The sequence below is a fragment of the Argentina silus genome (assembly GCF_951799395.1).
Source record: "Argentina silus genome assembly, chromosome: 15".
NCBI lineage: Eukaryota > Metazoa > Chordata > Actinopteri > Argentiniformes > Argentinidae > Argentina > Argentina silus.
In genome coordinates, this window is record NC_139669.1 from 18,344,678 (window position 1) to 18,368,359 (window position 23,682).

The window sequence follows — 23,682 nt, forward strand, 5'->3', positions numbered from 1 at the left end:
AAGCGTCCACTGTGTCCTTATTATGAGTTATTATTTCCTAAGCCCATTCATTCTGGATGTATTATTTGAGTTCTCAACCACGTCCCCCTGTCATAACACATGCACAAGTCGACACAAAACCTAGTCTTATTTCACCATGATTTGTCATAATTATAGGTTAAAATCCCATCATTGTTTTTTATATATTTTGAATGTCATCCTTTGCAAACACTTAACTCAATAACCATGCTTTAAAACAGTTCCATAGATCAATGGATACAAGTTGCCAGTCAGATGCAAGAGCTGAGTACAAAATAACTTTGACTGGTATAGATGTGTTTATTAGTCAGACCGATGAATCAACTAATATTGTTTTAATGGGAGTTTGTCGCTGGTAATGAGAATGGGGAGACGCAATGTGCTGCACGTGGATAATGTGGATGGCAGAATTGGTTAGAATGTAAACCTTAATTATTTTTGGAACACTCACACAGCTACACAGGTGGTGTGGGGCTGGTGTTAGCCTACACAGTGTGTTTCTTGAATGCATGTGTACAGATGGTCTCCTTAAAGCTGCACTCCACAAGGGGGAATTGGCTGGCCCACCACATTGTCTACAATGTGAGTTGCAGCTTAAAAGTAAGCTAAAAAAAAGAAGAAGCAAAAAGCTTAAAAGTAACCTGGATAGTTTTGCTAAGCGACTGTCCTTATAGGTGTAACATGTAGTTTTGCATTTTGCTGCCTTCTTTGTTAACACAGAAAATATCCAATATGCTACATTTTCTAATAGTGGCAGACAATGTGCATTCCTTGATCGCTACAGATGTTTTGGGCCATTTAGCACTACTGTAAAGCTAAAATCTACATGCTGGACCTTTAAACAATTAGTTCAGAAGTAAAATCATAGCAATCACACGCTCAGGTACTGTAGTATTATACACTGCTGCTGTATCATCCAGTCTTTTCAAGGTTGTCGTGTTGATAAACTGATAGTGTTATTATGTACTTTAGGGCTCAATTGCTAAAAAGTAAATTCATTTTTTCAATCATGGAAGCACAAAAGTTGCTGCCTAAAATGTAAGAGTTAATTTAATGATGGCCTTACACCTAAAATCTTTGGAATCACAAGTTATAGGAGAGTCAATCATTCATTCATATACTGTATAGCAGGGAGTGTCAGGAGCCTACTAAAACTAGGCCAGAGCAGCTTAAAGTCAGACACATTCAGCACCACATTTCACCAATATCTGAGGTTTTAATCTTTTAATCTTCAATAATGTGGTTTTATGTACCCCTCCCCCCTTTAATACACATAAATTAAATACAAGCATACATTTATACAAGGGCAAACAACAAGGACACTTCTTCCCCTTAAAGATGATTTTTGAGCTTTATTGCAGCAGGCACTTTACAATGAAACCCCCATGGTTCAGAACCCCTCCCATCATTAAAATGTAGTTAAATTCTATTAATCTCAATCTTTTTATGAGGCTTTTTACACTTTGTTGTAGGATTCATTGTACACTATTGATATTTTTGCTAAACTGAGTTTCTGATTACAATTACAGCTTTAGGTCTACCACAAATGTTACATTAGTGTTCAATATAATATGCATGAAGTAAGCGCTATTCTTGGCATTTGGTTTTATTTGAATGGAAATTTGCAAAACAAGGCCAAAATCAAATAAGCAGCTAAATATTCAATTTCATTTTCACAAACCAAGACTCTCTCTTTAACAGTAGTAGTTGTATCCAAGTTCTAAAATGTTTGGTTGCCCTTCAACATTTTAAAGTCCTCCAATTCGAATTCTGTGTTCTGAGTCTGGCACAGTCATCAGACTCAGGAAGTACAGTCTCTACCCCTGGAGACTGAGGTTCTGATCTCCTTAGAGACAGACAGCAACATTTGAAAACATGTTTATGTCTACACTTATTCAACTATCGGTCGTAAAACCACAACTGAAAACCAACAATGGTTGCAGTGTAAAAAGCCTCTATTACAGTAAATGTACTTATCTGTACAAAAACCATAAGAAAAAAACAACAATCAAATCTAAATATAACCTTTTTTTTTTTTATTCTTTTTTTTTTTTCAGATTTCAGTTTTTCTGAAATGATTTGGCAAATTGTTGGAAGCAAAATTCCATGCTCTCAAAACAGACCTCCACTTTGCAAAATGCAGTATTGCTTTCATCCATAACCATTTTCAAAATCGAATTACACCATCAAACTACACACACGTTGCTTCGCTCATATCTTTAGTTTTAGCAAAGTTGTAACAAAGTAATATCAATAACAGAATCAAATGTGAGGTTATAGTCTGTATATTGGGTGTACCCCTCATAGCGACAGGGAGGCTGCGGACCCTGCTGCCCACTCCCAAAAAGGCCGTTTTCTATGAAGGAGATTGGCTGGCTATGTGATCCACATACTCAATCATCTAGTGTCCCCTCTCCCATGTTGGAAAATAGAAAAGTTGTCGTGCTTAGCTAATCGTAATTGTATTTTACAAACCATGAGAAAGGGATATTCATAATAGTTTTTAATATGACTGCAAATTAGGAGGAACTGTTTTGAGAGCATGGAATTATGAGACCAAAAACGTGCCAAAGCTATTGAAAACTCTAGAAAGATCACCAATAGATATGGCATGAAATGCATTAGATTTGCCTCAAAAGAATCAATGCCAAACAAATATTTAATTTCCACTGATGTTGTGTTATCAATATTTTAATTTCTATCAGACCAATGGATTTGATCTACATCACAAAATTGTAATACCAAGCTATGAATCTTAGAAATTGAGAATGCAATTGTAAATGTGTCAGAGGCAATTTCACTTAAAGCGATGCTACAGGATTTTTGTACATTTTTGATTTCTTTACATTCAATTTTGTAAATGTTGATTGTATGGTTTATGATTTATGCTAATTGATGTCTCATCCGATTAGACCACATAGTCCTCAGTTTAAGGCCAACAAACTTTTGCTAAATAAGCGTTTGCTCATGGGAGTGGGGAGGTCCCGTCTCTGTCCAATCAGGTAAAACGACCCGTTTTTGGCTGGTGATTGTAACTAGTGGCTGAAAATATACAAAATATCCTGTAGCATCTCTTTAAAGGTTGGGCTGAGTTTTGTATGAAGTGTTTTTCAAAAACACCTTTTGAACAACACTGCATACAAAAGGTTTTGCAGTTTGTGTGAAAACAACGAGAGAGAAAAAAGCAAGAATATCAAGTGTTTTGACAGTTATCCAACTCCATTTTCACCATGTGGAAAACGTCTCCATTAAACAGGAGGTTGATGATTCTGTGTCCGTATTTCAGTGTCAGTCTTAAGTAGAGCTTGGCATCACTCTCTATATATGGGCTCCTGCTAGTGCTGACCTTGACACAGAAATCCTATTCCAAAATACAGAACCCAAAACCACATCTCTCATTTCCTCTGGTCGTTAACAATTTATCACAGGCGTTTAGAGGTATTTTAATTCTGACATAAATGTGCCAAATCAATTGAGAAAAACTGTAAACATTGACATGCGCAAAAAGATACTCTCACAAGCACTCATTCTTGTCACACGCAAACACATCAAGTAACACTTGATGCACACGCTCTCTTTGACCTGGTGGCTGTAACTTTCCTTCCTTTCCTTGCCATCATCCCCCAAGAAACACAAATGTTGATGTTTCTTAATATTGATGTTTCTTAGTATTAGAATAGTCATGTTTGGGGAAACTGAAGATGAAACTGATCAGGTGAAAATGATTATCTTCTACTTCTCAACCTTTCCTTAGTAACAACAGCTATGATACAGTACATATATTGACAGTCATATCCTGTTTGGTACTGTATGTCTTTTAGATCCCACTTTAAATAAACCAAAACCTCATGAAGCATTCTTAAACCCTTTATAAGACTGACATAGATGAACAAATCAACATCAACAATCTCACATGTACCTTGGCTGTGGTCAATTCATCCAGACAGTTTAGGGATATTTAGTTCCTTTACTGAGATATTTGAGTCAGTACTGCCATGGGGCCCCATTCATTCTGAAAACGCATCTAAAACACCTTACAAACACTCCAAATCCAAGTCCTATCACAGTTGTATGCCTCATGTGAATCATGTTCAGTTATTGTATTGTGCTGTAATCCACTTTTAAATATGTATGTTTTGATGACATCACATCATCAAATTCACCAGTGGATTTTGACACAATGAAGTGACTTAAGATACTGGTTGTTCAGGTGTTATATAGTACGAATTGCCTATGAATGATTTATGAGCCATCTATGTAAGTTTTACGAAGGATTTTAAGGAGGCTTAAAGGCACAATCTGGGATCTGCATCTGATTGACGGTCATTTCAATCAATGCTATCCTGTACTGTATATCTGTTTATTCTGGGGGAGAAACATATTTCTTGCGGTCTGTGGTACTGTCCTATTTGTGCACGACACGAGAGCAAATCATTAACTTAAGTTCTAAAACATAAACTTTTAATGCAACACAATCACGACCAGTTAGCCAAGAATAGCCTATTGTTATGATTATTAAAGGATGGATAGAGTACCATGGCTCACCAAAGTACTTGCAATACGCGCTTCCACATTTCTACAGTTCAACGACACTCAATAATCTTGCGCGTTTCCCAACGGCGATCTACCCTGTCATAACCCAAAACATTTTTTTTTTTTTTTTTTATCTAAACGTTTGAGCCAATTTCTGCCAACTTCGACAGGGTACGATGGCGAGATGATCGCTTGTTATAACCAGGGTTGTGTTCCGATTCTCTACCGTTGTCCTGAAGGAATATGGTGGAAACTCTGTCCAGCCATGCTTGCACCAATCCAATGCTTTTTAAATTGCCCGGGGAGAAGTGCTAACTTGTGGGTGACGGGTAGAGAACGGGAACGTCCTCCTGTCAAAGTTGGCAGCAGTTAGCCCATCGTGCGGACGTCAAGGACCGTCATTGCTTTTTACAGCGCCTCGTCTATGAATTTGGGAGGGGTTCCCAAATTTCCCCCGCTCCACCCCTCAGCTGTACAAACTAAAACAAGTGGCGAGGCAGCCGTTTGTGACTTTAAAATGGGTAATTTGTTTAAAGTGAAAATGTGTCATTTTTTGTCTATTTATGTAGTTGATGGGTTTCATCTTCCAGAAGAAATGTATCACGGTAACCATGAGCTCCTCTCCCTCCCACACAGGCAGCTCTCCTCTGGCCTGCTGGGAGCCGCTCGACAATAACAAAGCTAGTTCTCTCAAACCGCCTTTCTGGCTGTCAGAACCCGGAGGATAGACCCTAAGCCTCCAACTGCAAAAGCCTAAGTAAAGAAAAAGAGAAGAGAAATCATTATAATTCATATTATAAACAAATACTACATCATACAGTTTCTCTACATTCATGACAATATGCATGGATAAAGGAGAGATGTGAATGTACTGTACAGATTACTATGATGATTCCAACATACAACGTTCCATCTGGAACTTGGAGGCAATATTTATTGTTTGTAATTTCTTATAGACCCATTTCATGTGAGTAAACAAGCCTGATGTGCTCGCAGACTCAGTGCAAATAAGCAACATGAGTGATATGCTTTGCAAGGCGCTGTATAATGAAAATATCAATCAACCAAATAAAATTATTTTTTAATATGTGAACACCAGCCGAATACCAGAATTCTTCTACGGCGGTTGTGTTACTCGATGCTATCTGGAAAATGAATGCACACAACAGTGCACACTTTTGCCTATGTATCCTCTTTGGGGGCACTGATCTGTTCATACTTAGACCACTATGACCATACTTTGTTGAATAGTGTTTACCACCTTTTAAAGGGTCAGTACAGACAACTCCAACTACTCTGATTTCAGTTGCACACTATTCCTAGATAACAAACTGCTATGTGGTTTCAGTTACACACTATCCCTACATAACAACAAACAGCTGTGACATTCTTTCTTGTCAAAATCTTCACAATGCACTAAAAAACAGCTTTATCTTTATGCCTACGTTTATCCGGAACACAGAGCATTTTACAGAGCATAACTTTGCCAGTTATGATACAGTAAATCTTATAAATTGCACCTTTAAGATAGGGCTTTCACACCTTTTCATGCCACTGCAGGAGAATGGCACTACTGTTTTCAGAGGGCTTCTCGAAACCTCTGTAGATATACTTCATGAGCAGGTCCACCCCGTTCCTGTCTAGAGACTGGACAGCTGCCTCAATGTCGCTGTTCTTGAATGACATCAACACCCTCAGAACTATCGCCTGAGCTCTTTCCTGAAAGACAGAGCAAGGGAGAGAAAGTATTACACCCTCACCACAGTGGACATTCCCATGAGGCACCAAGATGGAATGCAAAGGAATATGAGAGGGTAACATAATCGTTGAGCAGATGATGTGCCTTGTATGCCTTTTGGTTTGAAAGCATGGTAACCCTTTATGTCACAGCCCTGCGTTATCTGGTATTTACAAAACAACAACATGGTAACTGTGTTGTAATAAGGGGTACTTTCTGTTACATACCTCAATAGATTTAGCCACTTGATAACTACATGGTACTAAATACCACATATGCTTGTGCCAGTGAATGTAAAAAGAAACAGTGAGGGAATTATTAGGCAATCATCAAGAAATAACAATTGCACCCAGTACTTTTAAAGTAAATACCTGCTTAATACGAGACTGTAAATCACATGTGACCAATGGCCTATAGGCAAGCATATATATAAAACGTTCCTGGATATTAAAACTAACCGGATAGTTACAGTAACTACAGGTTGACCAATTGGGTGGTGTGCATCATCCTTGCCCTTTCTCCAGGGATTTCTCCAGGTGCCAGTGTCATCTAAACTTGTTTCTCAAAATCTATAACCACCCATTACTACTTCAAACATATCCTGGATGGTTTGTTTTCAAATAATCTCTAAGCACAGAATGTCATCTCTCAATTAAGATTCTGGGAGCACAGGGAGTAAAAAGTGGGGACGGCCGTGTGGGCAGTCAGGAGAGCCTGACTTAGTGAGACTAGTTTTCAATTTGTTTTGGAGCACTTGGAGTGGGGCGTCGAATTGGAGTGGGGTGTTTAATTGGGGGGGGGGGGGGGGGGGTTCAGAGCTAGCGATCACAATCTAGGTGTGAGCCAATTCAGCAGCTAGCTAGCATGACATTTTCTCTCCTGATCGGTACATCGACGAAGTCGCCACAAAACTTAGTGGAAAATAGAGCCGGTTCCTACTCTGGTCACCTCACCCCAACTGTCAAATCACTCATGTCTCTGACTTGGAATGAAATGACAGATTAGGGACTGCTTCTGGTCTGAACACATAAAAGCCTTACTTTGATTGCTGGATTCTTGCTGTTGATTGGAGGGTTCCTCAGAGCAATGTGAAAAGCTGTCATCATGTCTCCTGTGCATTATAATTGGTTAAGGAATACAACAGCTCTTATTCTCTACATTCTGACTAGATTGTATCCCTGTTTTTTTTTTTTGCACAATCCGGGATTCAGGAATCTGCTCAAAGGTCATTTCAATTCATACCCATCGATCCCTGAAGAATAGAACATAGAAATGCATTATGATGTTGAGCACAACTTGTCTTACCCTGTCATAAGGCAATGCGGTTGTATTATTCCCTAGTCCATAGTTCCAAACAAACCCATCATGTGTACTTGCATCTAGAGCCCTGTCTTGAGAGGGGATCCATGTTCCCAATCTCATCCAATTCCTCAGCTGTACTATAGAACTATAAGGATTGTAGCTTTCATCAAGTTACATATCAGAAGTGGAGGTGATCTACTTTTCCTTTGCATCGTATTGGAATTCCAATCCCATAGGATGTTTTTTTTATAATAGGTTTGCCGTTCATTACCCTATTATTGGGCTCCATTCCATGTTTGGCACAGCTAGGGGTTTGGAAGGGGAGGGTTGGGAAAAGCATCCACTCCATAGCTTTCCAACTGCGTCAACATCGGACTGCATGCTCTTTCATCTCCTGTCTATTTCAAGAAAACCTATATACTATATAAACCTACGCTACTTCTAATTGAGCTAACTGGCCAATGTTTAGTCGGCTGTGTAGGATTCACAGTATATTCTGAACATCTCTTCCCTTCTAGCTAGCGAGCTAGCCAACATGTTGGGTAACGTTAGCGAACAACAGACATGTAGTCACAAAGCGCAGCGCCTCAGGTGATTTGGGTCACAGTGGAAACCTAAAAAGGTGCTATAGTACGTTGGCCTTGCATAGCCAGCTAGCTAGCTAACAGCAGCATCAAATGAGTTGTGTCCAGGAGAGGACCAATACAGAATGTCTAGGGTCAACATAGCATTACACTGCAGTTGCGCTGCGCAGGTTCATATCAGTGTTCAACCAAGAGGAACCCACTTATGTAACCCTTAGCTCACAAATGTGCTGATCTGTGCGACCTGGAACGCAACCCCCTCTTGACATGCGAGCTTGCCTGCTGGCTGCTGTAGCTCACGAAGGGCCGGGGCATCATAAGGCGTAAAAAAAAAAGGATATTGCTTGATGAGGTTCTCTACCTCCACCGCGTCTGGTCCCTGATTATCGGCAGCCTCATCGTGATCGTCTACAAATTTGTTCTCATCAAATTCGTCTATGTCCACCTTCCTGAAGCGCGACGAAAGAGTGTTTTTCGCCATCGGTGGCACAGATGGGGGGGTGTGGGTGTAACACCAGCAAGCTAACGTCAGTCCTCCACAACGTTATACTGTCACCACACCAGATCCAAGTTGAGAGATCAGAGCTTTCAGCTTGGGGGTGTGGGGGGGGGGGGTCTTCTAATTCTAGCGAACGCAGCAGATATATGTACTGTTTGTGTAGTCTCTGCCTGTCGTCCTGTCCTTGTACGTTGTTTTTTTGTTTTTTTCCCCCCAACCGTATACGCACAAAAAAATATCACAGTTCCACAAAGTACTCTCTGTGGTTGAACACATCGATCGTGTGGTCAGTGGTGTCGATGTTGGCGTCCGTCCATCCTGGGGAGTTTGTCTGACATTGGGGACCTGTGTTGTTGTTGACCCGTGGACGTCAAAATACACGCGAATCCCTGGGAAGCGTTCATGTGTCACTACCGGGTCATCGTCGTCGTCTTCTACTTCTACTTCTCCTGTTCATAAAAATATACTTATTCTAGCATTGTGACTGCCTATGGCCCCTGGTCCGAGCATTGATTACTTAATCTTATTATGACTGATGGGATAGATGATTCACTTACTTCTACAAATGGATTTGTTGTAAGTCGCTTTGGATAAAGGCGGCTGTTAAATGCCATCAATGTAAATGTAGATGTACTTCAGTGCGATTGGCAACCCATCACGTCCGGGTCACGATGATCGGAGGAGCCCATTAAAATAAAAATGAATTAAATCAATAAATACTCAATAAATACAATAAGTCTATGATAGTAGACTCGCGTATACCAAGAATGAGAATGAAGAGTTTTATAACACAGACAAACACATATTGATCATAAAACTGATGACTACTTTTCAGATGTGTTGAGAACGTTTTTTTGACATATCAATTGCTGATTCATTTCATACAATAGATAGACGTTTTGTTATCAGATTCATTTGTCATATTCCTATGAGATGACATTTTGTGTTTTAAATCTATTTCTGCCACAGTTTGTTAGATAATTGTGTCATTTCTCCCGCAAGCAACACAATCGTTTTCAGGTTTGCAATGAGATACGTAATGGTATATTACTGAGAAGCTCAACAAATTGCCAGGGCAGCTACTTACAAGTAGAACAAATGACAATGAGAAACACCAGTTACAACCACTCAAACTTTATTGGTTATCCATCTGAGATCTTAACCAGAGAGTAAAAAGGAATTGAATCTACAACTAATAGTGCTACTGAAAGGAATTCAAACTGTGATAGTGGACCATGCTTTCACCTCTGCCATAGGTAAATGCACAGGTAACACTTCATTTGACACTTCTGTCATTAGGCCTATGCTGTTATGGGCATGACATGACACATTTCAGTTTGTGTTACTGGATCAGACCTGGGTCCTTAGTTTGTGGTATGACAGTCATCAGCTGTCATGACTGGTTATGACATGCAATATGTTGAGCCATCTATGAAGGGCAATGTAAACCGAATAATGAACATATCAAGTCAAGTGCTACCCACATTTGTTTCGAAAATGCGCTCCACACACACACCTGAATTGTTTCATGTTTTACCAACTTATGTGATATGACCATTTAGTGCTAAAAAGCTGAAAGCCCACAGCCTAAAATACCTACACAGTACAAACCAATCAAGATCCATCCTCCCATTGGTGCAATGTAACTCTCCCTACTGAATATTTGCGATTACAATGTCTGCAAAATGGAGTCAGAGAAAAAACATGTGGTTCTAACAATAATATAATATATTTTCGGTTTTTATAAGCCTTGCCCATTTGGCCTCCCATTTGAGAATAAACTCTCCATAATTGTGAAAGAACAATATAAATATAGTTGAACCAGGCATACAGATACAAAATCACATGGAAAAAGGCTTTTAAGACAATGTACATGAGAAAAGTTAAGAATTAATTATATTCTAATGGACCAGAGATTTGTTCAAGAAGTGAAGGGAAATTCTATGTCTGACTTATCAAATGAACAACGTACAGCTCAGTGTTGGATAAGCAAACTGTCAGCCTTGTGTGTCCATTCCAATGGGGGAAAACATTTAATTTAAATACACAATTATGTCAAAGGACCTCTGGACACAAATCGCTGGATGTCAGCTGATTGAGGCTGGGAGAGCAGCTGTTAAGTCATGTGGTGAGATGTATTCCTAGGGAGTGTCAGCTATTTGGTGTAAAGGTAACATTTTACACATTAAAGGTACACAAATGAACATTAACTGATGTAATAGTTAATGATGAACAGATACATTAACAAAGTACAGACACAAATTATGTCGATATAAAGTTGAGTTAAAGTGGAGTTAAAGGTCCAGCATGTAGTTTTGAGTGTTGCTGCCCCCGCTGGCCACCACTAACATTTCGAAAATGTGCATACTACGTTTTCTAATAGCACCAAACATGTGCATATCCTTGTAAACAAACCAAACGTCAAATAGGCTCGTAAAGGCCAGTGTCCTACCCGACACCAGATTTTAGAAAATGCTTTGGCTACCGAATTATCATGGCCATTTAGCACTATTTTAAAGCTAAAATCTACATACTGGGCCTTTAATAGTTAACATATACATTAACAACGCATTCGCTTATGCATGGAATATGCAAATAAAGCTCCAGAGAATTAAGTGTTGAGGGGGTAAACCGTGACAGAAAGAGTGGTCCACCTCAGTCATCCCACCTCCGCATCCTAAATGCTGGATAATACATATTAGTTACTACGTTAGGAAAGCATAGAGTGACTTCACTTCCTCTTTTACTATCCTGAACCAACAATGTTATAAACATCATTGTTAATGTATTTGCTAACTGTGAACATAAGATTTATCAGTACATTTGTTCATCTGTTCATCATTAACTAAAATATCATGAAACACATTGTTAACCACTACACTAGTTAGTGTTAAATCATGTACCTTTATTGTAAACCTTTCATCAAAGCTAGCAATGCTAATAAAGATCTAAACAACTTTTTTTTGTGTCTGCGAATGTAAGCAAATTTCATTAGTTAGGCATTGATGATTAGGCAAATGATTGAATCAATATTTCAAATGTGATTTTTAATTATTTGGTGATTTGGGCAGGTAGCTATCGAGCTACTACTCAGAGGTTGGGAATCTCAGTGAAAATGAGTCGCCTCTCTCCTTTGCTAATGTAATGCAATGTGACTACGCAGAGAGGGTATTTTGAGTGATACAATGTGGCAGAATGTTGCGAAGTCATTTAGGCTGCATGACAGAGCTTACATTTGGCCTACACCAAGAAGTATAGTCAATTTAATGGGGATAAATGTGGCTGTGTTGTTGTTCTCCTCAGGGGCGTGGTTACATTTCAACAAATTGCCCGGATGTACCGACTGTATGCATGCCTCAACTGCTGTAGCGCCAAAACCATTTGTGCAAATGAAAGGCATACTGATGCTAGGCCACAACATGCTTACATGGCCACAGGGCTAAATGGTTAAGAAATGTAAAAAAAAAAAAAATTGTTTCGTAAATGTGTGGAACATAAATATATCACTTTAGGACATTATATATCCATACTCTAAGCAAATCAAAATCCAAACAATCCAAAATGAGAGCAATAAAAGATGAATTACAATTTGGAACACATAAAAATAAATTCAGCATCACAGCAGAGGCCATGAATTCAGGTTTACATTATTTTTTTTTAAATCCAGCATCATAATTCTCAAGCAGCCATGTCTGTGAGATTACAATAACGTGTTACAGTTGTTAGTCGTACGGTCCTTACTGCCTTACATTTCTCACCGTTCAGCTTTTATGTCAGTGAACGGTGGATTATTTGAGTGAAGAATGGGCAACCGAGTCTAGATTAAAGAGAAATCATAGGAGTGTTTATAATAATATCATAAAAACATCCATACAGAACAAAGATGAGACAACAACTCCAAATATGTACAAAGAGAACAAGGAGGTTCCTCCCATTGCCACTGGATCAGGGAAGACTTCCTCTAGGCCACCGTAGTGACACCCCTCCTCCAGTGTGGGATTGTGAGGCCTCCACAGAATGGCAACTTCACTGCGCAATAACGACTGTCCACAGATCAGTGCTAGAGATAAAACTGTCCCCCCCCCCCCAGCTCACAGAGTTGTCCTAAACGTCCTCGCCAAGAGGACCAAGGACTCAGAGAAAGAGCAGGGTAGAGTGATGGAGCTCTTTGCTGGAAATTAAGCTTATACAATTTAGGGCCCAAGTTTAGACCCAGTATTATACAATTAGGGGGAGAAAGATGACGAATACACATACATTTTTGTTTCCTTTTAAAGAGGCAAACACCTCAGTATTTTGTTCCTTACCATGACACACACGCACGCACGCACGCACACACACACACACACACACACGTCCTTGCACACATGCACACACACACTCATGTAAACATGCACGCTCTCTGGCACACTGACACCCACCCACACAAGGACCAACACAGACCATAAAGCAAAACAAACCAATAAAAGAACACAAATCCATTATACAAATAATGCTCATCATGTGCAACACAAAAACACACACACACACACACACACACACGCACACCAACCCAGTGCACCACATTTCAACTTCCTATAGTGTCGTGTAACAAGGTTCTGTCCAGAAAGCCTGGTCAAGAGGCAAAAAACACAGTTGCTCTGCTCTACAGTAAATCGATGCACACAATTGACCCTTGTGGTGAGAAGAAAGTGAAATGGGTCCTATGAGGGTTTGCCTTTTGTTCGTTTAGCCGTGCTGCTCCCCCGACTCCGTCGTTTACCTCGTCGTCTCCATAGGGTCTTCTTTGAAGTTCTCACATTGCTCCATCACTTTCCTGAAGACAGAGGGAGGTAGAAGCGTTGTGTTCAGGTCATAGCATATAGACCCGACCCGTTTAAAACCAGACATACAGCTATGGGCCCAGCCGGCTGAGGCTGAGGTTGAGTAGCAGCGTTTTAGGTCTACATCGGCTTTCTCGATCGACGTCAAATAAACGACATCATGCAAAAGTCAAAAGCTAGGTCCTGAAAACAACAGAGAGGTCAGAGGTCAAGTCCAGTCATACCGTGCCATGTCCTTTGTCTCTCCCTTTGAAGTGTCCAGTTCCAGAACCTTCTCGAGGAGCGCAATCCCTCCTTCTTTTATCAGCAAGGGGCAGTACTTACTCGCTGAAGCAGGAGAAGAACAGAGGAAGACAAACATTTTAAGGGACAGTTCATTACGGTTCATTCATTTCCCACTTACATGATTTTACGTAACATCTTTGGTGTTTATTAATAAATCCAGATGTTTTGTAATGGGATACTTTACTAAAATACAAATGAACATGATTTCCTACTTTTTACTTAAATCTTGACAGTGGAAGAATAACATTTATTAAAAAAGAAAAAAAAAGAAAAGTGCATGTGAGGTAGGAAACCAGACATAGGCTTATATTAAAACCGCACTATAACTCATAACATAATAAATGAATATATATTTCATTATTCTAAAGAATATTCGTCAGAATAATTAACTTCATAAATAGTAATTAGTTGCACCCCCAGTTTACAACCAAGCTAAATAAATATAACCTACTTCTTAGCTAGGTTAAAAGGTTGAAATTAAAAATGACCAGTTTTATTAATTTCATATTTACTGTTAGTGACCATCATCAGTTGATGAGGGTATGGTGGAAAAGCATTGAGATCAGGGTGGAGCTCCCTAAAGTTGAAGCTAAATCTGGCAGACTACCACCAGAAGAGCTGCTAAGAGAGTGGAGGGGGATGTACTCACGGTAAACTAGATATATTCACGGTAAACTAGATATACTCACTGTAAACTAGATATACTCACGGTAAACTAGATATATTCACGGTAAACTAGATATACTCACTGTAAACTAGATATATTTACGGTAAACTAGATATACTCACAATAAACTAGATATACTCACGGTAAACTAGATATACTCACTGTAAACTAGATATATTTACGGTAAACTAGATATACTCACTGTCAACTAGATATATTTACTGTAAACTAGATATATTCATGGTAAACTGACATCAAGAGAGAGTAGTGGGGGATGTACTCACGGTAAACTGACACCAGGTTGAAGAGGGCCCAGGTGGCCCAGTGCTGGCTAACTGGGGCGATGCCCTGGGGCAGAAGACGAAGGATCGGCTCGAAGGATCTGAGGAGAGTCAAAAGTCAACTTGACATGTAATTCAGACGATGCTATCATGGCTTGTATTGAAACCTAATCTTTTGGGGAGGTTGACGCTAACAGTTAGCCTGCAGTGCCTGAAGCAATTTATAGAACAGATTAGCATGGATGCTGACACTGCTGGCATGTAAAGACAACTGTAGGTAAAGAGGAATTTCACCCAAAAATGGAGCCAAAATCAGGCTGAAAAAAAATGTAAGAGCCTTTAGGGACTCATAACCGAGCGCCATGTGGCCACCTGTAGTTGATGTTCCGACGAGAGGTGACGTCCCAGCTCTGGATAGCGTCCCACATTTTGTCCATGACCGTGTCCCTTTTTGGGTCCTCCATGGCCCAGGCGTCTGGCCCGTCAAATATGATGTGGGACAGAACTCCACAAGCATTATAGGACACCTCGATCCCGTCCGCCTTACTGTCCAACAAGTTACTATCACAAGAGAACGATCATGGTCAGCTTGGCATATAAGGCATAGAAGACAATTCAACAAGGACAATGGACTTGATTCAATATGTATTGAAACATATAAATATTTATCTTTTCTCTCTGGGGATTAATGAAATACATTAACCCTTTTGAGCTGACTGCTATCTGCTGCTACCATTAAGAATGTATGAGGATGCGACCGAGTTCAGTCGATTTGATGAATTATTGGACGTAACAAATAATAATAAAATAAAAACAATAAAAAGTACACCTGGTATATAAGAGAAATTAAGAGCTTTGTGAAAAGGTACTAGCAAAACAACGAGCGAAACAAACAACTAAGAAAGCAGAAAAGGGTCTGTGTGAGAGTGTGGCGCAGCAGTAGTGTCACCCACTCGGGAACCATATACAGTGCCTTGCAAAATGTTCACATTTTGTTGCTTCAACGGCTGAAATTGAAATGGATTCAGCTTCTCTTACCTGAAGACGTCGATGAACTGTGCAGTGAGGAGTTGTGGCCTCAGTGCCCTGACCTCAGCCACGTTACCCAGCAGCCCCAGCATATTACGATGGAGTTCCTGTTTGTCTGGAAACTCCTGGGGGGGGGTTACAAAAAGGCTTTAAAAAGGAATACATCCCTTATAGAGAGGGTCAAAGGTAGTTTGAGAGGGTGGAGAGTTCAAAGACGAAACATATCTGTAAGGATGACAGCTTGAGGGAGAAGGATGACACATGGATGAGGGAGAAGGATGAGACATGGATGAGAGACAAGGATGACACATGGATTAGGGAGATGGATGAGACATGGATGAGGGATGGATGAACATGGCCTGACCTGCAGGCACTCCAGGAACAGGCTCATGCCCCTACAGTTGAGGAACATCTGACAGTTGTCGGGCGTCTCGTCAGTGATGTTCCACAGGGCGCTCCAAGAGAACTCCATCACCTGGTCACACTGTGAACACAGTAACACCATTTTGTCATTGAGTAGCTCCTCACACACACTCAGTCCCATACATGGACTATGCTCCCGCCGACTTAGCTATCAGAACCACTGTGTGTTTGTGCGCATGTGTGTGTTTCAGTCCTGGCGGGCCCTACCAGTAAATTCCTGCCCTGGTGTGCACATGTTTTTAAGTGTTTGTGTGTGTGTGTGGGTGAGTGAGGGGTTAATAGGCGGTACTTTGACATTTACAAAGGTGAGGCAGACGTGACGCACACCATACACTTGAATGAACTTGACTTGCAATGGTTTCTATTGAAGGGGACGGATGCACATCATCATATAATTTAATAATAAAATATGTGTAGTGGAATGAGCTTTGGCCTATGGCCTGACTCCAAGATGGTGGCTCTGAGGTACTATTAAAATGAGCTGTGGCCCAACAGAGGCACGTTTTACTGGTCCCTCCGTGTCATTTCAGGCACGCGGTAGCACGTACCGATGGGTGACATGGACAAAATGTTCCACAGCTATTTAAAGAAGACATTGGGATATTCCTGATTTGCCCTGATTTGCCCTGACCTAAACAATGTCATAAAGAGAAACACTACAAGAGAGAATAACATTGAGACTCACCATCCTGTCCTGAAGCTTCTTCTGGATCAGATTCAGCATCGTCTGATAAAAAACACAGTCAGTCAGACACAACATCAGAAGACTCAATGTCACTCAGTGGGGGTTAAGAGGTCTTTAGGAGGGACCGTTAAGATGCAGATGCATCTCTGAAATATTGTTGCACTTTGCACTGATGATGATTTTCTGTGGATCCAAATTAAGCATACAAAATGAATAGCTGTGTGTGTGTGTGTGTGTGTGTGTGTGTGTGTGTGTGTATATCTTTGTATCTTATGTATACTGTTCGTCTGTGTGTGATGTACCTTGACGAAACCCATCTTGCCCACGGCCTCTTTATGGTGGTTGTCCACCTGGCAGACCAAGGCGTTACAGAGGTGCACGGCGATACGCTGGATGGATTCATCCTGCCGGGCCGGCTCCAGGATCTTCAGCAGCAGCAGGTTGACCCTCCCGTACTGGAACTCCAGCTCCTCAGGGATGCTGAAGTTACACAGAGTCAGGCAGCAGTTCCTCTGGACCTGGGGGGGCGGCAGGGGGGAGACAGGAGAGGTTTCCACTAGTCTGAGGGAGTTGTACATTTTGTACAGTCACCAGGACAAATTAAGAAAATAAGAAAACTTTGATCAATGCTGAAATGAAGTTAGTCTTATGAACGATATACGATCAAATTTGTACGTATGCTCGGCGGGTGTCTTTAGAAACGAGAGTGATTTGTCTCTCCACTGGTGTAGCCCGCCAGACTCATATATCATTAACCGCTGTTTTTTCAATAAGCTAATATTGATATGCAGGTGCCCAGAATGAATAACTCTATCTTGATAAAGATCAAGCTTGGGTCCAAACTTTGTCCTTGCAATAAAACCGTACACCTTTGGAAACAGAAACCAGTGTGCTGATTTCTCTCATGTTCTTCATGTTCATCTCTATGACTCTATGGACATTGACCCCCCCCCCCCCGACCTACCGTGACCTCCTGGTACTGCTCCATGCCGTTGAGCACCACCTGAATGACCTGTCTGCGCAGCCGCACACTCTGGTCGCTGCGGTACTCTGTGTTGGTCAGGTAGAAGAGGGCCGCGCTTCCCGTCACCTGGATGCTCTTGTCGTACTTGTGGCATTTCAGAGCAGCGATCACCAGCTGAGGGGACGAATAGCAAGGTGACGGGACTGACTCAGTAGTGTACACACACACACACACACAAGGTATATTATACACAGGGCCCTCCAGAAGTGTCTGGACAGTCAGCATCACATTGGACTCTACACTCCAGTCATTTCTGATGAGATGAAATGAGGCAAATGTACAGAATGTCCCCTCTCATTTGAGGATATTTTCGTACATTTCTGTTTTACCATTTAGAGATAAAAGCACTTTATGAATGCAGTTCCCCCCACCATTTGAGAAAGGCATAAGTATTTGGACAAATGAATTTCATTAAAGTAGTCTAAAGGATAGTATTTGCTCCTATTAGACCAAAAGATGCTAACCTACCATCAGCACGATAAAAAGGGGGATCTTCGGTATCACCTCGATAACGTTCTCACTCATCATCATTATTCATTTATGATTTCTTTTCATAATCAGAGCAGCATCAGAATGAATGCAAGAAGTGTTCAGGAATGTCTTTTCTGCTCACTTACAAAAACATTTCTCCAGACATAATTGACCATTCACCATGCGCTCACTACTGAGCAAGACACGGCCCCCAAACACACTGCATCCAAAGAGCTCATAGAGTTGTGATGTGTTGATGCAGTTTTCCATGTAATGCAAATGGGAAAGCTATATATAGGAAAGAAAACAAATAATGGGTACAACATTGCGTTGAATTATGAGGGTCTCTGACCTGCAACGCTCTCAGAAGCTGGCTGCAGTGCTGTATTCTGGCGATGTCAAACAACTGGTTGATGGCTCGATGGGCCAGCTCAGGGCGAAACTCTGTGTAGGCCTCGATGGCGTTCAGGACCTGTTCTTCATTCTTGGAGCCTGTGACCTGAACCGAGACATGACCGTGACAGAGATGGGAAGTTAACCCCCACATAACACAAAGATAAAACGCACAGACACACACCCCACCATATCCACTTATGAATAAAGACACATACATCATCGTCAGAAGTATTTGAATACGCCAATGCTTTGGTCTAGGGACAAGTGTTTATGGCGCACAACATAAGCAGCAAACTCATACAGCGCAATGCTTTATTAGGGCCCTTAAATGCTCATGCCAGCCAGTTTTGCTTCCTGGCTTCTCGTGAAAAAAAAATACTCAAAGAACAGATGCACTGTTATGACGTTAGTCTGAGCTATTTGGGAGAGTCAACATGAATAATTCAGGCCTGTAAAGGGCTGGTTCACGATGTGTACACTTCCATTTGTTTTTAGATATCTCACATATGTTTATCTTCCATGTTGTTATTATTGTCACACTTATAAACCACCCAGATCGATCAACAACATGAGAGATATGATACATCTAGAAACAAAGTGTCAAAATAGTGAAGCAATCTTTCGAGCTCAAGAAACGTAATGAATAATGAATCTATAGTCATAGACAAACATTACCTTGTATGCAGGGATGTGTGTCACATTACAAAGGGTGGTGTCGTACAGCCCTAGAAACTGCAGAGGCCTCTTCAGCTCCTGGAAAGGGTAAATGCTGCTCTTGCAAGGCTCGATGCTAAAACAGAGAGGGAATATGAACCAGGGAGGAGGTGAGGGACTGGACAACAACAACATCAACAGCACAGCTCCTGCCTCTCCAGGACATCCAGTCCAGGTGGTGTCAAAGGAAAGCCCTTAACATCAGCAATGACCCCATTGAATGCATTAAGCCCTTAACATCATTGAATGAATTAAGCCCATAACATCATCAATGACCCCATTGAATGAATGAAGCCCTTAATCAGGAGGCTCACCTTGGACGTCCCATGGCCTCCTCAAAGTGTGGGACTGTGCAGTTGTCCAACATGATGTGGCCCGAGATGTCCAGCGACACCAGGTTGACCAGGCCTTGCACGATGGCCGTCAAGATCTTACGAGTCATCTTGAACTTGGAGGTGCGGCGGCTCTCTCTGGAGATGTCCAGGTGCCTGAGGAACACGAGGTGCATCAGTTTCTATGCATGACTCAACAGCACTAACCCAGGCAGACATGTTAAGAACCCCCCTCCTCGCCCACCTGAGGTGACCCAGCTCCACCACTGTGTTGACCAGCTCCTCCGACAGGTCCACGTTGTAGAGCACCAGCGAGGCCAGCCTCTCCTTCCACTGGGCCAGGAAGGCCGCTCGGGGCAGCTGCACCGCGGACAGGTCCAGGGAGGTGAGGGCTGGCAGGGGCTTGAGGAGGGCTTCCACATCCACCTCTTCAGGGAGACCCCCCAAGTTGAGGAGCCTCAGCCGGTTGAAGCCCTGGAAGTTGAACTCTGTATCCAGCGCCTGCCGGGACGCCGGGCTCTCCTCCTCGTCCTCTTCATCGTCTTCATCACACGCCAGCGGGGCGCCGCCCTTGCGGTAGAAGATGCGGCCGCAGCCGAACAGGCTGAGAGACACAAGGGTTTGGCGGAAGCAGGCAAGTGTCTTCAGGCTGCGTGCTGATAGGCTGTTGCAGTAGGTGAGGTGGAGCTCGATCAGGTCCTGGAAGGTTGGAAAACAGCTGTGTGAGTCAAAGACTAACTAAGAAGTGGGATGCGTAGGCAATGTGAGTGTCTTTGAAACAGATTCGTAGCGCAAAACAACAAGGATATCGCTGACAAAACTATCGACCTCTTTCAGTGAAAAAGCAATTCAAACCAAAAACAAAGACAAAGTCTAAGGGATGAACCTGCTAACCATTGAAAGGGAAACCTTAGCTTTGGGGTAGACATTTTTGAAAATAAAGTTACATTTTTTTATTAATAATAATAATAATAATAATACTTAGTCATTTCAGGCTCCAATGCAAAAAAAAAAAAAAACTAAATTAAGTGGTGCAGGGGTTCACTCCACATGTTTTGTTTTTTTCTTTTCTTTTTTAAAAAGGTCAACACTGACACCTCACCTGTTTCCCAATGGCTTCCAGGTCCTTGTCCCGCACAAAGTCTTCCCTCAGCTGCACCCTGGTGAGCCTGGTGCTGCGGGGGTCCGAGAACAGCTGGAAGAAACCGTCCTGCGGCTCAAAGTTACTGTCTGTGTGGACCAGCTCCATGTATCTGTGAAGACACAGAGAACAAAGTGCAAAGCAGCAGCAGTCAATCATTGCATATGTGCAGAGATGTCTTACTGATCTAACTTAACTTACAACTATCAACCAGTCAAGTTCTAACAAATGTAGGTGATATTTTGCACAACTCGTGAAAAGGCTCCTGAATGGTTACTTATGAAATAATTGTTTCAGCATCATATAGCCTACTTTCGAGACGTGTGTCAAGCAATAGACACCTTATAATGTGAATTATGAAACATGAGACATATGACAAACCAACAAGAAAAAAATATGACTAGTAAAGATGTTTTGAACAACCTTGCCTGCATATTTTCAAAGTGTATACACCACTAATACGACATTTAACAATTCCATCCATTGGTGATTCCCTTTTACGGTACGTACGTGTTGACCAGCTTGTCACAGATCTCACTGGGCAGGAACACATCTGACCGCAGGCAGAGCTTGTTCCTGTCCCCCAGGTAGCACATGGTTCTCCTCAGGTTCCTCAGGCAGAAGGCTGTGGACAGAGCCATGAGGCTGTATGGGTTGTCCCCTGCTTTAGCCGCCATGCTGGCTTCTGCTTTACCTCTCCAGTTGACAACAGAGCAGAGCAGGTGGCCTCCGGAGCAGGTAATCACTGGAGAGCAATCAAAGGGGAGCCATCGAGATAGGCAAGACGCTTACAAGAAGCTGAGCGCTCAACACCTCCCCAAGCTGCCCTTAGTGGAGACAAAATAAAGACAAGTCATGACTTGAAATATCTGGAAGCATGGAGTGTCTATATCTAGTGAAATTGTCATTACACTCAGTAATCAATGACTATATTAAACCGAATCTAGCTACATTGTCATGAAACTCTCGTGTTCATTACATCTTCTTCATTTGGATCTAGGTAGCTCTTGTGCTCATTTGTTAATTTTTAGGCTAGACTCTTGAAAAAAAAAAAAAGTCAAACTAAGCATTCTAGCTTGCAGCTACAAAACGTCTAAATGCTGTTGCTTAATGACGGCTACAATGGGTTTTCGGTGCAAGCTTACCTAGCGACCTACCGCTTAATATTGGTTAGCCAACTAGCCACTTACCTAGCAAACTCACTAAATGATTTCATTGGATTGACAATGTCAAAAGTTACAAGCGAAATGCCTTGATCATTACAGTGGGCTACAGTAAAAAAAAATATATAATTTGTCAACAAACTGATAATCAGCCACGTCACTGTAAGTGCCACTGACACTGTTAACGATATGATGCTAGCTAAGTATGGAAGTACTGATGGGCGTACTACTAGTAGAGTACTACTAGGTTACAATAAATCAACATACTCAATAAATCAACTGTCAGTTCCTAAGGTCTATCATGACGAACCGAAAACATAAATCATCAGGTAGACGAGTCGTATTTGTCGTTTGTAACTATCGCTTTCTGTAGCTAGCTGCTAACGATTGCTATTATTCCAAACAGCTAGCTAAGATGAAGCCCGTTCTGGATCGCTGCTGCATAAAAATCGCTTGCAAAGCCCAGAGAGCGCTAGCCTGCGCTACCCTGTTGCCAGCGCTACCCTGTTGGCGATTAAATGATATGAGATGCAGTGTACAAGATTTGTCAACACTACTCGTGTGCACCGTTTATCAGACACCCACGTACCTTAGCCTTGGCCACTTGTAGTTGTTTCGGTAGATTCAATTAATTTCAATTCTTTTATCATTTAGCTTGATGTGAACTTTCGTGTTTTTCGTGTTCCCCCGATGTCAACAAAACAACCTCAACTTCCGGTTCACGTGTGTACCAAATAATTCCTTCCTGCATTTTCTGAACTGGAGGAGATTGTTCTAAAATTGGTCAACTAAACGTTGTTTTCTAGGTTTTCAATATTCACCTCACCGCAACTCAGAGTCTATGCGGTGGGGTGACTTTTGGATTGAGACAGAGAGTATCTCATTAGAGGAAATCAAAGTGTACACATAAATATGGATCTAAAACATACGGTTTCATTCAGTAATTCATTAAATCTATTTCATTTCAGATCTGGACCTCCATCAGAACCGGTCCTCATAAAGACCACATCCTACATGAGTTATCCTCGCCATTTCTAAAATAATACATGTATCCGTAGTTGAGCAAAACGTGAAGTGAACTTATAAGATCATAAGATTATAAGTTATATACGATCCTTAGGCCTGGGTAGCTAGCTAGTTATTCATCTACATATCGGTCCTACAGCAATCAGACAAGACATACAATAAGTAAAAAATCGAACTTGTTTAAATGTCAATTAATTCATGTATTAGTAGCATGTATATAACCCTGAAGATGTCCATCCATGCGTTGAGAGGTAAACCTTGTCTAATGTTACTCATATAGAGACATTTACCTGTAATTTGCCGGCAACTTACAGGTACTGTTTTCTGTGTAAACTGAGCTGGAACAAGGTATACCACTTCATTTTGTACCTGTGCAGCTACCATACCATGTTGTGATGCATCCACTCAGGATGCTCTCAATCATCTGTAAAAATAAAAAAATAAAAAAAAGTAGTAACTATTTGTGTGCTCATGCCAAAAAAATTCTACATCTGAGGATGTAGGGTGTACAGTAGGGGGCTGAGCATGTTCCCTTGAAGGTCAGTGTG

The 23,682-nt window shown here is 41.4% G+C and overlaps 2 protein-coding genes across 6 annotated transcripts; both read right to left on the reverse strand.

Moving 5' to 3' along the window:
* Positions 1-3,332: 3,332 nt before the first annotated feature.
* LOC310816146 (actin-related protein 2/3 complex subunit 5-like protein) lies at positions 3,333-9,355 on the reverse strand. Of its 2 annotated transcripts, none has more exons than XM_083686164.1 (4): positions 8,516-9,355; positions 7,330-7,401; positions 6,094-6,270; positions 3,333-5,304 (listed from the first exon to the last, which is right to left on the reverse strand). In XM_083686164.1, the coding sequence occupies exons 1-4, from the start codon at positions 8,654-8,656 to the stop codon at positions 5,242-5,244; spliced, it is 453 nt and encodes a 150-aa protein (XP_083542290.1). In that variant the 5' UTR covers positions 8,657-9,355; the 3' UTR covers positions 3,333-5,241. The 2 variants fall into 2 exon arrangements, with proteins under 2 accessions (XP_083542290.1, XP_083542291.1); XM_083686165.1 differs by having other exon boundaries at positions 6,072-6,270.
* Positions 9,356-12,496: 3,141 nt separating this feature from the next.
* zer1 (zyg-11 related, cell cycle regulator) lies at positions 12,497-22,800 on the reverse strand. Of its 4 annotated transcripts, none has more exons than XM_083685720.1 (16): positions 22,698-22,800; positions 21,456-21,772; positions 20,907-21,057; positions 20,049-20,503; positions 19,787-19,960; positions 19,434-19,548; positions 18,715-18,861; positions 17,832-18,005; positions 17,170-17,385; positions 16,868-16,909; positions 16,124-16,243; positions 15,769-15,884; positions 15,103-15,291; positions 14,734-14,831; positions 13,722-13,824; positions 12,497-13,490 (listed from the first exon to the last, which is right to left on the reverse strand). In XM_083685720.1, the coding sequence occupies exons 2-16, from the start codon at positions 21,620-21,622 to the stop codon at positions 13,433-13,435; spliced, it is 2,325 nt and encodes a 774-aa protein (XP_083541846.1). In that variant the 5' UTR covers positions 21,623-21,772; positions 22,698-22,800; the 3' UTR covers positions 12,497-13,432. The 4 variants fall into 4 exon arrangements, with proteins under 4 accessions (XP_083541846.1, XP_083541847.1, XP_083541848.1 ...); XM_083685721.1 differs by having other exon boundaries at positions 21,456-21,767; positions 22,698-22,798; XM_083685722.1 differs by lacking the exon at positions 22,698-22,800 and adding an exon at positions 22,376-22,500.
* Positions 22,801-23,682: the final 882 nt, after the last annotated feature.

Excerpts from the sequence above, each read along its gene's own strand:
- LOC310816146 (XM_083686164.1), bottom strand. The coding sequence starts at position 8,656 with ATGGCGAAAAACACTCTTTCGTCGCGCTTCAGGAAGGTGGACATAGAC. Across the intron at positions 7,402-8,515 it reads TAGAGAACCTCATCAAGCAA|GGAGACATGATGACAGCTTT; the intron begins TATCCTTTTTTT and ends TTATAATGCACA. Across the intron at positions 5,305-6,093 it reads TCCTGCAGTGGCATGAAAAG|GCTTTTGCAGTTGGAGGCTT; the intron begins GTGTGAAAGCCC and ends TTCTTTACTTAG.
- zer1 (XM_083685720.1), bottom strand. The coding sequence starts at position 21,622 with ATGGCGGCTAAAGCAGGGGACAACCCATACAGCCTCATGGCTCTGTCC. Across the intron at positions 19,961-20,048 it reads GTGGAGCTGGGTCACCTCAG|GCACCTGGACATCTCCAGAG; the intron begins GTGGGCGAGGAG and ends CGTGTTCCTCAG. Across the intron at positions 19,549-19,786 it reads GAGGCCATGGGACGTCCAAG|CATCGAGCCTTGCAAGAGCA; the intron begins GTGAGCCTCCTG and ends TCTCTGTTTTAG.